At 45.6% G+C, this 15,719-nt stretch overlaps 1 protein-coding gene across 1 annotated transcript in view; it reads right to left on the bottom strand.

Annotated features, from left to right (window-relative positions):
* Positions 1-15,719, bottom strand: part of Ano2 (anoctamin 2) — a 336,055-nt gene that overhangs the window by 210,933 nt on the left and 109,403 nt on the right. The window contains exons 7-9 of the mRNA XM_055609405.1: positions 12,435-12,490; positions 11,153-11,194; positions 2,247-2,311 (exon numbers count right to left, since the gene is read on the bottom strand). Of these exons, the coding sequence (XP_055465380.1) occupies positions 2,247-2,311; positions 11,153-11,194; positions 12,435-12,490 (163 nt within the window). The remainder of the gene's footprint in view (positions 1-2,246; positions 2,312-11,152; positions 11,195-12,434; positions 12,491-15,719) is intronic.

The following is a 15,719-nucleotide window of genomic DNA, read 5'->3' as shown; positions in this document are numbered from 1 at the left end:
AGGAGGAAGAAGCCATTAGCAAATGGGAATGAAGAGAGAAGGGAACAGTGATAACAGAAGTCCAAGGTATTCGTGGTAGCAAAGAGGCAGCAGAAGCCTTTGATAATCAGAGTCATTTGAGAAGACAGAGCCCAATGAGGTTTCATTGTGGAACTTACTGGGGGCAAAGAGCTGTTTCCCACATGTTTCAACTTTAGTTTTCTCTTTCTCAGCTCTCTTGGTTAACTGCCTGTGGCCCCTGAAGAGCATATGCCCCTTTCCTCTCCCCAACACCTTCCCTGAGGCTAACCCTTTTCCTTTCAGCATTTTCCCGAGATGTGATGTACTCAGGCCTCTGGGTAGACAACTGCCTGCCCACACATAAAGGCTTCTCTGACCTTCTTAGCGTTTCTAGGCTCAGCCTTCCTCCCTCTCCTAACGAGGCTGTCTTTTCTATGGACAGGCTCCCAGCTCTGCTCCAGTTCCCAGTGCCCGGGCAAGACAGAGCTGAGCTCTCCAAATCTGCCAACCCAGAATAGGGCTCTGCCCCAAAGGTAATTCTCTCCCTGCAGATGAGGTGGTTTGGTAGCCAAACCTCAGTGCATATTGGAGTCATTTCCCTCCTAACTGGCAGGCCAATCACCTGAGGTCTCTGGAGGAAAGACAGGGCTTTCTGGAAGGGAGACTTTGTTTTTTTTACTCATAGCTTTAAAAACAAATGGGTAGTTAGACAAAACAGGCGACAGAGGTGGGCGGCCACTAGAGATGCCAAGAGAAAGACATCAAAGCCCACTCTGAATGGAGGAAGCAGATTCCGTGTGGCCTCGGGAACAGTCTAGGTGGCCCATGCTAGGAGAAGGCAGCCAGGAGACAGAGCTGGGGGTGATGTGCCTCAGTCAGTCACCCCACCCTTGCTCCCATGCCCAAGCAGTTCACAGAAAGGTTTTCAGCTGGGAGGAACACCTGCTTCTCCCAGTTCCTTGGGAGGGTTCACGCATCACAGTGTGAGGAGGTGACCCTGCCCAGGCTGTGGCTCCCAGGCTGCTTTCTTTTTCCTCAGGCTGGAATTCCTCCCATGGACTCAATCCTTTGGCTGCTGTCCCTTCCCCCAGCCAGGGCAGCGAACCAGGAACACTCTCTGTGTTTGCAACCTTGCTAATTAGACCATTAAAACTGCCACAGGACTCATGTGGTAGGAAGGCCAATATGTTGGTCTGTAAGCAGCAGCCTTCCATCTCTTCCTAATGATTGCCTTCTACCAAGTTAGTTCATAGATCCCCTGGTCCATCCTCTCCGAATCTTGAAAGGCAAGGAAGAAAAAAAAAATGTCTAGCAGTATTTGTGCCTACATCTGGTCCAGAACTTCCTGACTTCCCAATGCTGCTACCTGTTATTCTGTCCAAGAAGAAGGCTGATAATATATAGCAAGTTTCTAGACTATAGCAATCTAGAATCTAGAGTCTTTAACCTTTTTTTTGTTTTTGTTTTTATTTTTATTAATTACACTTTATTCATTTTGTATCCCCCCAAAAGCCCCTCCTTCCTTCCCTCCCAATCCCACCCTCCCTCCCGTTTCTGCATGCATGCCCCTCCCCAAGTCCACTGATACGGGAGGTTCTCCTCTCCTTTCTAATCTTAGTCTATCAGTTCTCGTCAAGGACAATGCAGTCTTTAACCTTTTTAAGCTAGTTAAACCTACTGCATTCTAGTCAATTCTTAAAAGAATCTTTCGTCAATGTTCTATAGAAGCTTGGCAATTTTTCAGGGTGACAATGAAGAGGGAGAGAGAGAGAACCGCATCTAGCTTCCTATAAGTTAGGAAATTTATGGCTAGTCTTCAATCTTTACCAAGCCCATCAATTCATCCTTTGTGTGATTTTCCAAGCCTTTCCTTCCTCCCACAGAGTAGTGTGGCCACTTGGGCATCACCCAAGGCTCTATTCCATCCATGTCCTTCCCTTGAAAAAGAACAAGGAAGACAGTTCTCTTTTGTTCCCAAATAGCAGTGAAATTAAGACCATGATGCTCATCTAATGATGAAAGTCTTAGTAGATCAGCCTGTGTTGGCTTCTTCTCCTTCCATTCCCCAGCATATCCCTCTACTACTTCCCCAGCCATAAGCCACAGAGCAAGGGCATACAATCCAGGAAGAGCAGGACCCTCTACTTAAACAGCACAGTGCCAGGGGCCAAGAGGATTGGCAATGTATTGGTTAGGATTTGCATCTCAAGCACCCCCCAAAAAAGTTCCCCAACACATACACTCACCTGATTAGGTCAATGGGTTGGAATTTGTAAAACACTCCATAGCGTGCCCATTCCTGATACAGCAGCTAAGCAAGAAAAATGGGATGACAGATTAGCTGTGAAACAGGCAACTGTTCTTGTTTTGTCCAACGTAAAGTCAAAATGTTATCCCAAAAGCCCAACTCTTAGAAGTCTTGTGATATCTGTGTAGATATATCCAAAGGCAGAAGGCTACAGGAACTGCCTTCTTCTTCCCTAAATTATAGAGATCGCCAATGCACATCTAGAAACACTCAGGTGCCTGCTGAGCATCGTCTTTGCTTTGCCTGGTGCAGCATGAGCCCTGACATTCATCATTCACCCATTTAACAAGTATTCACTGAGTATCTCCTACGTCCCAGGCACTGTCCAGACCCTGGGTGATCTAGCAAAATGCATTAATATCACTGTTGCCATGGTGCTTGTACCTGATGTGGGCAGACAACTATAAATATATAAGATTTATAAATGCCACTAAAAGTAATCAAGATAAGGATGATATAAGGTGTGGTGGGGTAGGATGTTGTTTTAGGTGGGATCAACAGAGAGTGCTGATGAGGTAATGTCTGAGCTTAGAGCAGAAAGAAATGAGGAGGACACTCACTGACCCTGGGCAGAGACCTTGAGGTGAGCATCTATGGAATAACCTACGCTAGCAGAGGTGTATGTGTGACCAGGACAGAGCAAACACAGAAAGAATAATAGGAGGTTGACTAATGCAGAAGGCAGCAGATGTGGTGCTAACAGCTGTGGTGAGAGCTCTGGATTTTGAAGGAAGCCCCTGAGAGACTTGCCGCTGAGGGGAGAAACAAACTACCTAAGCTTGCATGAGGTTCATTGTGCTTGTTATGTGGAGAAAAGACAGTGAGGGTAACATAGGCAGGCTATTGTTGGAATGGTCCAGGGGAGAGATGATGGCTCTACCCACAGATGTGATAATAAACATTTGATTTTTCCTATTGATTTGTGACAGGATTAGATGAGAACTTGGTCTTGGCACTTGAATTACTGTGTCGCATCTACCGAAATGGGAGGACTGTAGAAAGAATGGGGTTAGAGAGGCAGAACCAAGAGTTTACTTTAGGATGTGTTCATTTGAAATGCTTTTTGGGTATCCACAAGGATGTTGAATAAGCACTCATAGATATAAAAATCTGAGTGCAAACAACAATCCAGACTAGAGACCCAAATTTGTTAGTTATCAGAAAAGAGATACACCCCAGAGTCATTACATCCGGACCAGGGGTTGGTGAAGAAACAACAGAGTCTAACGGATGAGGCAGTGGTGAGGCGAAAAGCACGGTGTGTAGCTAAGAGAAGGAAGTTTCCAGAAGAAACCAGCAAGCTGAGTGAGATGCCGATTAATGGTGCAGATGAGAATGGCAAAGTGGCCCCTGAAGTTGACAACTCGGAGGTTACTAGTCAGCCTTCATAAGGCCTATCAACAGCACATTCAGGCTAGAAGGAAGTGCTAAATCTGAGCCAGCATCTAGGAAAAGCTTAGGAGGGAAATGCTCCACCAAACACCTCAGGCCACCGGGTGGTGTGCAGCAACACTGGCAAGAGCAAGCCACACCTCCAGACTGTTCAGTTTCAAATTCCTGGCTACCTATCAATCAGTCATCTATCAATAAATCTGGAAATTTGGTAATGGACTAACATTAGATCTCACATAGACAGCCATGCTGGTTAGATACTGGTGCTTAATCAGATAATACCTCTAGAATTACCTGACAAAACCATTACTGACTTGTTGTGATTTTTATACTCTTTACACATCACACAGACTCTCCAAGGAATTCTTCCAAGGAGGACTCATACTATAACGAGACTTGACCTGTGAAACTCCGGCTCGACAGCAAGCCATTCCTTTCTCTTACAATCCTTTAAAGACCCGATACTAAAGCTGAAATCAGAACTAGCATTTCTACTTAAAGGCTATAGATTTTTATTGTCATAACATCTCCCAGAAACTGTAAAATACAACCAGAAACCATGCAGGCCGATAAAACAAGGTACACTAGCAATTACTGTTTGCAGGGAGTGAAGGGGCGTCTCAGACTCAGGGGAGCGGGCCTTCAATGATATATGAGAGCAGAGAAAGACAACTGAACTCCTACGCCCTGACACTGCTCATTCCAGTGTGGTGGCCTCTGGATTACTCCTGCTGTTGTTAATCTCTCTCTCTCTCTCTCTCTCTCTCTCTCTCTCTCTCTCCCTCCCTCCCTCCCCATCCCTCTCTCTCAGGGCTTCTACTGCCCTGAGCTCCCAAGAGCGAAGTCTGTGCTCTGAATACCTTGTTGTTACAGAGACACCACTTAAATGTCCCCAAAGGAGGATAGCTTGCATCAGAAGGTACGATGGACTAAGCTCCCTTCAGGGTAATTGGGATACCACTGCCCCTCACCTAGGCTCTGACCTATAAATTGTTATCTAAGTTAAGTGGCCAGCTCAAACCTGAACCTGAGAATGTATTCTTGTGACTTGTCCCACAGGGAAAAACTAAAAATGCTCCAAGAAGCCAGTGTGGCCCCACTTGGCTTGAGACCACACAGGCAGGCCACACCAGAAGCATCACTTCGGCTGGGACTCTGGTCCTGCTATTGGACACTTCCAAAGTTCCCAACTCAAGGTAGTATCCTCTGCGCAGAGGTGACTATACCCATAGCTGGAGCCAAAAGAGCTGCCTGACCTTGGCACAGAAGGTAGGACAGATACTGAGCCAACCATCATTAGAGCATCAAATCTGTAGCATGTACCCTGGCTACTCACATATACTTCAGTCACCTGCATGGGAGACAGAAAAGGAGGAGATCGATACAGATCCCCTCCCCTGTGAATGCTCATTCATACACAGAGGAAGCTGCAGGTTCCATGGTCCCCAAGGGAGACACGTCCTGTTGTCTCGGCCCCACGAGGTGAGCACACCGTTAGTGAAGGGCAGTCAGACAACCACGGTAACCTGTATCAGCTTCTTTAAACACGCAGAACCTAGAAGCTTCTAGTGAAGATCTTAATAAATCTAGATCCTCCCTTAATGTCGCACCACGTTCTCTCTCCACATAAACCAGAGAGAGGCTGCAGCTCCTCACTAACAGACAGGACCTTCCGCCATGTTCTTGGAGGTGGTGCAGGTGCAGTGTCTGACCCTTTGTGACAGAAAACAACAACTCCTGGGAGTCCCCTTCTGACAGATCAAGGCCTATCAACAGCACATTCAGCTCCCCGCGCCCACCCAAGGGGTTTCATGTCTGACAGTGGGCCTCTGGTGGAACTATTTCATCAAAGATTCAGGTGCTACAATCCTTTGTGGTGCTCCAGAACGGCGATGTGTTGGGACTCATGGTCCACCCTGAAGCTGCAGCTTTCCCAGCCAGCAGCTAGATCCACCTGAGCTGGACAGAAAGTCTCCAGCTGCAGATACCTCAGAGGCATGGGATAGGATTCAGCCAGAGCAGGAGAGACTAGGTTCTTCTCACAGATCCTCAATGGCCTAGCAGAACATCTGTCAACTATCTGGGCCTCAACTTCTCCCACAGTAACATGCAAGTTGTATAGCCTGGTAGTTAATCTTCAAGTGGATGTCCCAAGCATAAGTGCCACCCTGGTAGAAAGACGCTCTCAAAATGCAGAACTGGCTCTCTCTCTTCACACTCTGACCACTAGGGAAGAGGGCTACTTGAAAAAGCAGAGAACCCAGAACCAATAGTTTCCAAAACGCTAAAGAAAATCACATTCCAGTATTATACCTAGGGTCCTCTTCTCCACAAAGGTGAGGGGCCACAGGGAAGCCAGGCAGCCCTCAGAAGATGGTGGCAGTCACTTCTCTGGGGTCCTCTGGGAAAGGAGGTAGCTCTGACAGATGTGAAAAGAAGCAAGTGGCTGGAAGTCAGAGGGACCTGTGTGCTCCCAGATTCCCTGCTGCCCTGGCTTCTAGGAAGACAGGAAAACCCTGTACTCTAGAGGCAAGAAATCTCCTCTTAATTACCCTCCAGGAGGGGAGAGAGAGCTGCCAGCCCCTACCTGGGGCTGAGTCATCACACCTGCAGAGCTGCACCAGGCAGGATGGAGAGGGAGATCAGTGCTCTGCGGAGCCTCATGGGTCCCCTGGAGCTGGCCTGACAGGAGCTGGGCCTTGGGGAGATCATCAGAACAAGCACATTGACAAGGAACATGCAAGTGAAGGGAAGCGTTTAGGACAGGGTTGCCATCGTTAGGACAGTTTTAAGCCATCCTCAAAGGCCCCCATTGAAGCCATCGGACCCCCAAACACCAAGACTGTTCTACATCTTCCTCAAAGCTAAAAGGCAGCAAAGCCTTTACTTAACCTGGCCAATATCCTCCCCACAGCCATCTCAGAGAGCAATGGGTGTGTTAGGAGAACCTCATTGGTTCTTCCCAAGAACACAACTTCTTGTTCTTCTTTTTTTTTTTTTTTTTTTTTTTTTTTTTTTTTTTTTACAAAACTTAGTTATTTTTTGTTTGTTGTGTTGTTTTTATTATTTTCATTTTTATTAATTACAATTTATTCATTTTGTATCCCCCCCTGTGGCTCCCTCCCCCCTGTGGCTCCCTCCCTTCTTCCCTCCCAACCCCACCCTCCCTCTCCCTTCTCCACCCATACCCTTCCCCCAGTCCACTGATTGGGGAGGTCTTCCTCCCCTTTCTTCTGATCCTAGGACACAACTTCTTCTTCTTCTTCTTCTTCTTCTTCTTCTTCTTCTTCTTCTTCTAGCTTAATTTTCTTTTATTTTTCTTTTTTAATTAAATTTTTATTTTTTTAATATTAGTTACAGTTTATTAACTTTGTAACCCAGCTGTAGCCTGCTCCCTCATTCCCTCCCAATCCCATCCTCCCTCCTTCATCTCCTCCCTGCCCCTTTCCAGTCCACTGATAGGGGAGGTCCTCCTCCCCTTCCATCTGATCCTAGCTTATTTATCAGGTTTCTTCAGGACTGGCTGCAATATCCTCCTCTATGACCTAGCAATGCTGCTCCTCCCTCAGGGGTAGGAGGAGGTCAAAGAGCCAGCCATTGAGTTCATCTCAGAAATAGTCCCTGTTCCCCTTACTAGGGTACCCACTTGGTTACTGAGCTACCATGGGCTACATCTGAGCAGGGGTTCTAGGTTATATGCATACATGGTCCTTGGCTGGAGATACAGTCTCACAAAAGACCCCTGTGCCCAAATATATTTGGTCCTTGTGGAGCTCCTGTCCTCTCCAGGTCATACTAACTCCCCCTTCTTTCATATGATTCCCTGTACTCTGCTGAAGGTTTGGTTATGACTCTCAGGATCTGCTTTCTCAGACAACTGGAAATAGTGCTTCCTCAAGATCCAGCTATACCACTCCTAGGCATATATCCAAAAGATGTTCAAGTACACAAGGACATTTTCTCAACCATGTTTGTAGAAGCTTTATTTGTAATAGCCAGAACCTGGAAACAACCCAGATGTCCATCAACAGAGGAATGAATACAGAAATTGTGGTACTTTTACACAATGGAATACTACTCAGTGATTAAAAACAAGGAAATCATGAAATTTGGAGGTAAATGGTAGGATCTAGAAAAGATCATCCTGAGTGAGGTATGAGGTATCCCAGTAGCAGAAAGACAAACATAGTATATACTCACTTATAAGTGGGTACCAGACCTATAGGATAAGATAAGCATACTAAAATCTGTACACCTAAAGAAGATAAACAAGAAAGAGGACCTGGGGTAAGATGATCAATCCTCACTTAGAATGACAAATGGGATGGTCATTGGAAGTAGGAGAAAAAAAAGTAACAGGACAAGAGCCTACCACAGAGGGCCTCTGAAAGGACACAACTTCTTAACCACTGGGTTGTGACCCCTTGTAGAGCATCTTTCCTGAATGCAGGGTTGTGAAAAACACAGGAAAGGTAAAACAGAATCAAATGTGTAACAAATCTGCGGTGTCTCCTGAGGCACGTCCTCATGCCTTGTGGTACCACTTCACTGTAGCCTTGATGCTGAACAACACTTGGGCTGTGCACTGTGCATGCCATTATACCTTACACCGCCAATGAACACTGCCTGAAACCCCTCCTCTCAGATGTGAGATACTGTTTGTTACAAATTGCAGTGTTTTGCTGCATGCAAAGTTCCCTGCCCCCCCCCCCATAGAAACTATAACAATTTCATTATGGAAAACAAAGACTGAGTATTTTCCTACCATCATTCCTCAGTGCCTAAATAGAAAATTAGTGTATCTTTGGGATGTGTTTTGCTGGAATGTTTGTTTTTTTGGTTTTTTTTTTTTTTTTTTTTAATTGCTGTTGGAGTTGCTGAATTTCGTTTAAAAAAAATCATTAAATTGGAAATTTGGCTTGGGAGTAGAACAGAATTTCCAACAATTTTGGAGACAGTCCTAAACAGACGTCTGCCATTTTGTGCTATGCGTCTATGTATCATGGCATTCTCAGCACTGGCAAGAATAAAAATCAATAATCTCAATCAACCCTAAAAAAAATGTCAAGGATGGTCTATGTCCTCTGTATCAATATTCATTCAACACTTTACTTTTTGTGCAAAAATAAACAAGTCATTTATCTCACTAGCATACAAATGTGCTTTTGTCTTTAATAAACAAGTCATTTTTCCCCTGTGAGCATTGTTCCATTTTCCTCAGTCTCCAGCCACCCTTGCCTAGGGAATATCTCAGGTCCTGACAGTTGGCTTATTCTAAATAGACGAAAAGTTTTCTAAATTTCTAACACCAAATATTAAGGTACTCGAAAGCATAATTGTTCTCTCGCGTTGCTTCTGAAGATGACAAAAGTAATCTCACGAGAAACGTCTTCAAATATGTTAGTGGGGCAGTCAAAGCATAAGCGCTGAATCGTGGTAACATAAAACTACAGGTATGCCAAAGAACAGATTAAAAATAAATACATGAGTTATCACAAATGAATGTTGATGCATTTGTCCATTTTATATATCCGAGCTAACATTAAAATTTCCAAAGCAAAAGAGGGTTGAGGGTAAGGTTTAGGCCTTCCTCTAGGATACAGTAGGTACCCCTGCCTATCAGTCACATCCATGGAGTAAGAAGCCCCCTTGATGGAACCCATACTGATGACTAAAGGCCTCTGGCAGTGGTCTGGGTACCACAATCTTGGTCATAACCCCGCGATCATCTATAGATATTTAAGCATCTTCTGTCCTAGGTGACTATCTGTTTCCTATACTGAGTGGACAGAAGGGGGAAAAAAAAGCTTTTATTCTCCATCAGGGCTTCTCCTATCCCACAGCATGGCAAAATTCTCTTCTCTACCCATGGGCCAGGCAGAGAAAGGTAAGAACTGGCCAGCAAACCTAAGTGAAAGCCACACAAAGGGGACCTCTTGTCTTTAGAGACACTTGTTCACCTGTGGACAGCACCATGCCATCAGCTCTGGGGATTATCTAGCAAGATACAACTCTGCCCTGGCAGGTCTTGTCTCTCGCTGACTCGATCTTATGCCAGCAAAAGAATGTGCTATCGTCTTTATATTAGCCTGAGCACAGACCAATATATTCATAATAATAATATTGTGCTAGCAACTCAATATTATTTCAGAAACAAACGCACAGATACTTCGGGCAGGCTGCAATTGGCTTCTTTCTGCTAGTCTGATAGCAGAGGTCAGTCTGGATTCCCTCAGCTAACTGTGTATCCCTGGGCTCTGTGATACTCCTAGATAGGCCAAGGTCCTCACCACCCAGCAGGCGATTTCTTGGGTAGGCAATGGTTAGTGATGGCCATTTAAAGGGGAGAGACATGAAATCGGAATGTAGGAGGACAGAAAATGGTTGAGTGAGAGAGGTGAGGATGGGGGAGAAATGCTTCCTCCTTTTCCTTTAAATGTGATGCGGGACTTTTCAGGAAATTAAACACCGAGGCTATTAGCATCAGATAGGAAACAGATGAGGTTGAGACACTGCACTACTACAGCAGATTCCCCAGGCAGGCAGAGTGGGGACATGTGTAAGCAATCACAGCAGTATTTCTGGAAAAGACCTTTTATGTTTTTAATACTTAACACTTCATAACAGGGACTAATAGGCAGGATAAAAAGAAGGCTGCTCAAAAGGCAACTTGGGGCATGAGTGGTTTTCCAGACAACAGAATTGGGGGGAGGGAATCTCTTGAGCTTCTATCCCTATCCCTCTCTTTCCCTCCCACCCAGCTTTGTACACTAGGCTGGGCAAGAGGATGGCAGGAGTAACTCACAGACAGACCCTTTCCAAAGAGGCCAGAGCCGCCCATTATTTCATGTACTTGGATGACCCCATGGTCCCAGAGTACCAGCCAGAAAAACAGGCAGATCTTCAAGGAGGGCTTGGCAAAGTATTATATGGTTGGGAGCTGTGGCCAGCACTGGAGTAGTCCCGCTAAAGGAAGCATGCCCTATCTGTAAGCTCTAGCTCCTACCTTTCTATGCACCCTGCTGAAGCTTCCTTCTCCCTCATCATTCTCCTCTGTAATTTGGGAGTGGCTTTACTCGGCATGCCTGCCTGTAGGACGTAAAGATGTCATAAAGACGACCCAAAAGAATCCATAGCGGACACCCACAGATAATCATGCGTTTTCATCAGGGACACTTCATAGGCAAAGGGATTCTAAGTGCCTTTCTGTGGGGCAGTGTAAGCTTGGGTAATGTGTTCAGCCTCCGTCTCGGTGTTCACACCCATAGACTAAGGAAGTGGGCAGTCAGTGCCCCTCAGCCGGTGCTCTCTTCTTTGAGGGGTGGGATGAAGATTTTGGGACTGGGAAATTGTTAAAAGTCAGATGTGTAAATAAAACACTTATGACACTTGCGGCCAGTTCCACACCCAGCTCACAACCAAGGTCCTCAGTCCAGCACAAAAGAGGCTTACCTTTCTGTCATTCATGTCATCTCCTGGACTGTCATATTCTCCCTGTAGAAAAAAAAGGGGGGGATAACAGATAAAGCCAACAGAATCATCAAAAACAGATGCCAAATGAAAAGAAAAAAAAGATTTTCTTTGTTTTTTTTAAATTTTCTAATGTCATCCCTTTCTTTCTTTCTTTCTTCCTTCCTTCCTTCCTTCCTTCCTTCCTTCCTTCCTTCCTTTCTTTCTTTCTTTCATTTCTTTTTAAGGAAGGTCAGAAACATGGCCTGGTCAGGTTCCAGTATTTGACTTCTTAGGCATCACCTTATGGTGTGTAATTAGGATAGCTTTTCACACAAAAATACACCCCTTCTGTGCTTTACAGATGAGCCCAGGTGACTACTCTCTGCCCCTGCAACAGCAGGCTCTGTGCCTGTAACTGGCTTAACACACAAAGTAAAATTCACCCTATGCCATGACATCCTTAGCTTTCCGTGCTCTACGGCAAAGATGTCAGAACTTAGAAGGCTCCCATCTGAGAAATTCCTATTGGTCAGACTCATGGGGCTGTGTTGAGTGACGGATGTTAGACGATGGTGAAGCCAAGAGGTATTTAGTTTAAGGGCTGCTTAAGTTCTTCACAACTTGTCTTGAATAAAACGATTGCACTGCATATTGGGAAGAACATTACTCCCAGCCAAGGAGCGCTTCCTGGTTGCATATTACCGAAACCCCTGAGGTTTCTTCCATGGCTATCCACCTGCTTCTATTAACAGCCCAGCCATGTGTACTTTAATCAACCATATACTTCATCTGTATTTTCACACTTCTGTGAAAAATTAAATAAATAAATAAAGACAAGGTGTCAAGGAAAACTCAGATGAAAACCAATGCATTCCTCTTGCCATATGTGAAAAAAATGACTGGAAAGACAGTTTGAGACCTTTGGCAAGAACTGAACCAAGCATTATCTTCAGTGATGACAAATTTCAGGGTTGGCAAAGGTGATTCAGTCTCAGGGTCCATCCCTGCCAGGTGTTCAGCCACCCCAAGGCCCATGGCTTCTACTTTTGAAAGATTAGCGAGAACATACTGATAAACTGGTACTTCCAGGCAACCGTGGCACATGCCTGTAATCCCAGCTCGCAGAGGCTGAGAGGAGGAGTTTGAGGCAAGCCTGGGTCACAGAGGGAGACCCGGCATCAAAAAGAGAAAGAGGAGAGGGAGGAAAGAAAGGAGGGAAAGAGGGAATGGAGGAAGAAAGGAAAAGCAAGGTATGGGGAGGAGAAATAAAGAAAGTACTTACATCATGAAGCGGGTAGGCAGCCTCATAGATATTGTTTGCTATCAGAGAGTTAATGCCTACAAAGTAAAGAAGATGAGAATAGTGAGTGAAGGAGAGTCCTCTCAACCCATCTCTTGATAAATATTAAACCCTCATGTGCCTCCTGCCTATGGCTCGCTTCACTCTCCTCTGTATCCTTCCGTTCTTCCTCAGGCTTTAATTCTTAGCGTAAGGGAAATATTGCCCATTTCCCAAATACCAGTGACGTTTTCATATTAGATACACTGTCTGAACCTTCCCATTCCTCCTCTCCTCACATTCTGATGAACCTAGCCCAGTAAACTTTCCACACTGCATGACCACAAGCATCATTTGGGACCCTCTGCGTTCCACGTCAGCATAGATGTGTTCTGATGGATGACTTTGACTGTGATAAAGAAGATGTCAGTGTGTCTGTCTTTCCTTTCTGTCTCTTCACAGGAGTGCTCTGTTTTGGTGATTGGCCCTGAGGTCTGAGATATCAGTACAGCAGTTCTCAAGTTCCCCAAGTTTGGGGAAGCTTGGGAGAGCCCTGACTCTTCCATAGCCCCCATGCTGTGGAAATGTTTGTGGTGGTTGGGTTGAGAGCAACTTGTAATGACACTGGCGTTATTTGTCCTTTACTCTTACTTTGTGGTATATCATGATGCCATCCCCTTGGCTGACAAAATATATTTTCCTCAGTTTCAACTCTATACAATAAAGGCTGGTCAATAAAAACTACCTAAACAAAATCTCTTGACTTCCCCCGATAATTTTATGTTTATTTTTTTTTATTTTTGAGATTATAGTATAATTATATCATTTCCCCTTTCTTCTCCACAAACCTTTCCTTATTCCCTTTCTTGCTCTTTCAAATTTACAGCCTCTTTCTTAATTGTTGTTACATGCATATACGTACATGGATACACATACATATTTTTAAATACAACCTGCTTGATCTGTACAGTGTTACTCATCTGCGCCTTCTCAGGGCTGACCATTTGGAGCTGGGTAACCAGCTGGTGTGCTTTTCCCTGGTAAAGACTGTGTCTCATGCCCCCAGCATCCCCAGGTGCCTACAGTTCTTTGTGCAGGGCTGAGGCCTCGTGGTCTTTCCCCTGTTCACTTTGGCATGCCCATTGCTGCCGTCCTTGCTCTGCTCATGTTTAGGCAGTCATGACGGTGAGACTTTACGGGTGCCTGTTCTGACACTACTAGGAGATGCGGTGTCACGGTAAACCCCAACAATTTTTAAAGGGCAAAGATGCCCTGAGATTGTTTTTAAAACTGCAGGCAGCACAAGAGTTTGTTGTTTAATCCTAACGGTGCTTCATGCCACCTGCCCGTGGCAAAGTCTACCGAGTAAATGCTGAGTGGGCAGATGCTGTCCTCTCTAACTCCAATACTAACAGCACAGAGCTTCTGCTTAGTCGGATCACAGTTATTTCTTGTTTTGTTCTTGGTTTTATTAAGAGGCGGTAAGGCAGTCTGTATGTTCTGCATCAGGATGGGCTATCCTGGGTCACAGCAGTCTGTATGTTCTGGGTTGGGATGGGCCGTGCTGAGTCACCAGCTTCCAGGTCGAAGAAATTGTATCTCACCAACTCAGGGTGCTAAGATTGTGCATACCAGGATGAACATTCAATCTCAGAGAGGAGGAAACAGGAGTTTCCAGTGCCCAGTAATTTCCCAGGGCCTTACACACACTTTCATCCCTGAACCGTTCTTTGCAGAGTGACTGTGGACAGTAGTGAGACAATCAGTGTGATGCCTTGATGCTAAGTGCTCTGTGATGTCAGTGCCTCTGCATCCAAAGTGAGGCTGGGCCATCGAGCGAGGCATCAACGCATTAAAAGTCATCATATCCTGCCTCATGTGTCCAGCCACACCCCCACATTCAGATGCCAAATCGGATCTCAAACAGTCCTCTCTCTTCTCTATCAGTCCCCAGTTCTCAAACTTTACCATGATTTACCACAGGCCTAACATGCCACCTATACCATGACCCCCAGTCCCCATAGGTACCCGGGAGACATGGTCATCTCCAAGGATTCGAAAGCTGAATGTGTATGGATCTGCCTTCAAGAGCTAGTGGTCCTCTTCCAATTTTAAGTTTCCTTAAAACTGGAATTTTAATCGGGATTAATGTAAAACATGAGAAATAATTTTGGGGTGTGGAGAGGAGCTGGGAGGAGAAGTATGGGTTGGGGAGGGATGCCAGGGGTGGAGAAGCTTCAGACTTATTTCATTCAGAAGACTATGGCTTCAGTCAGAGTGTCATTAATCAATTCAAGAGCCCTAGCCGAAGAAATACGAAGCCACCCCACGGCAATCAAAGGGAGGAGAACTGAGTTGGGGCAGCAGGAGTTGGGGGGGGGGTATTTCAAAGCTACAGAAGTTCTGTCAACACGGATAGAGACTGAAGCATCACAGGCCAGTAGGGCTCCCAGCCCTCCCCATGACCACAACCCAAGAATTACCTCACCCACACCTTACAGTTGCCATGGCAGCTGTATACACCCCCAAAGACAGTCCCAACACTTCATGGAAAACAAACAAACAAGTGTTCCACCTTCCTTGGCTCCCATGTTCCTTCTCTGCTTCTCTTAACACAGTAGCCGAGTATTTGGAAGCATCCAAAATGAACTCAACTGGAATGTCCGAAGACGATCTCAGTTCACTGGGGTCTAAGCTGTATACCCATTTTCATCTCAAATAAACCTGCATACAGCTCCACCCACAGCAGGCAGCTCCCTTCCCTTCCAGGACACAGGCTGCCTATAACTCTATGTCCTCCAAAGCCTGCAATGTAGATGGGTCAGAGGGGATTGTCTATTTCTGCTTCGCCTCTCTAAGCACTTAGTTCACTGTCCCGCCAGTAGGAAGGGGTGGTGGTTGAAAACCCATCAGCATTTGGCTGTACTTACTCAGTATCTCTTTTAGTTAATCAAGCACCCCCGCCCCCCACCAACACACACATTCTCCTCACCGCCTTGTTTGGCAAGCTATCCTGATGAGGGAACTCTAGATTCCAGTTGATTAGTCCCCTCCTAAGACAGGAAGTCCAGGCAAATGGTTTTTTGCCTTGGAGCAAAGACTCCAGGGTTATGAAATCCAAGTAATCCTGACTCTGATACCCAAGGCATTTAAATGATGTAATTGGATGTTTCCCTGTCACCCATAGCTTTGCATCTTCCCGCAGCACACCTAGAGTTCAGTGTTGTGGTTGGGAAGAAAAGAAGGAAGGAAGGAAGGAAGGAAGGAAGGAAGGAAGGAAGGAAGGAA

This window comes from Psammomys obesus, unplaced genomic scaffold (assembly GCF_907164565.1).
Source record: "Psammomys obesus unplaced genomic scaffold, mPsaObe1.curated_primary_1811, whole genome shotgun sequence".
NCBI lineage: Eukaryota > Metazoa > Chordata > Mammalia > Rodentia > Muridae > Psammomys > Psammomys obesus.
Note: the sequence above shows the minus strand (reverse complement) of the source record. Positions and strands in the feature narration are given on the sequence as shown.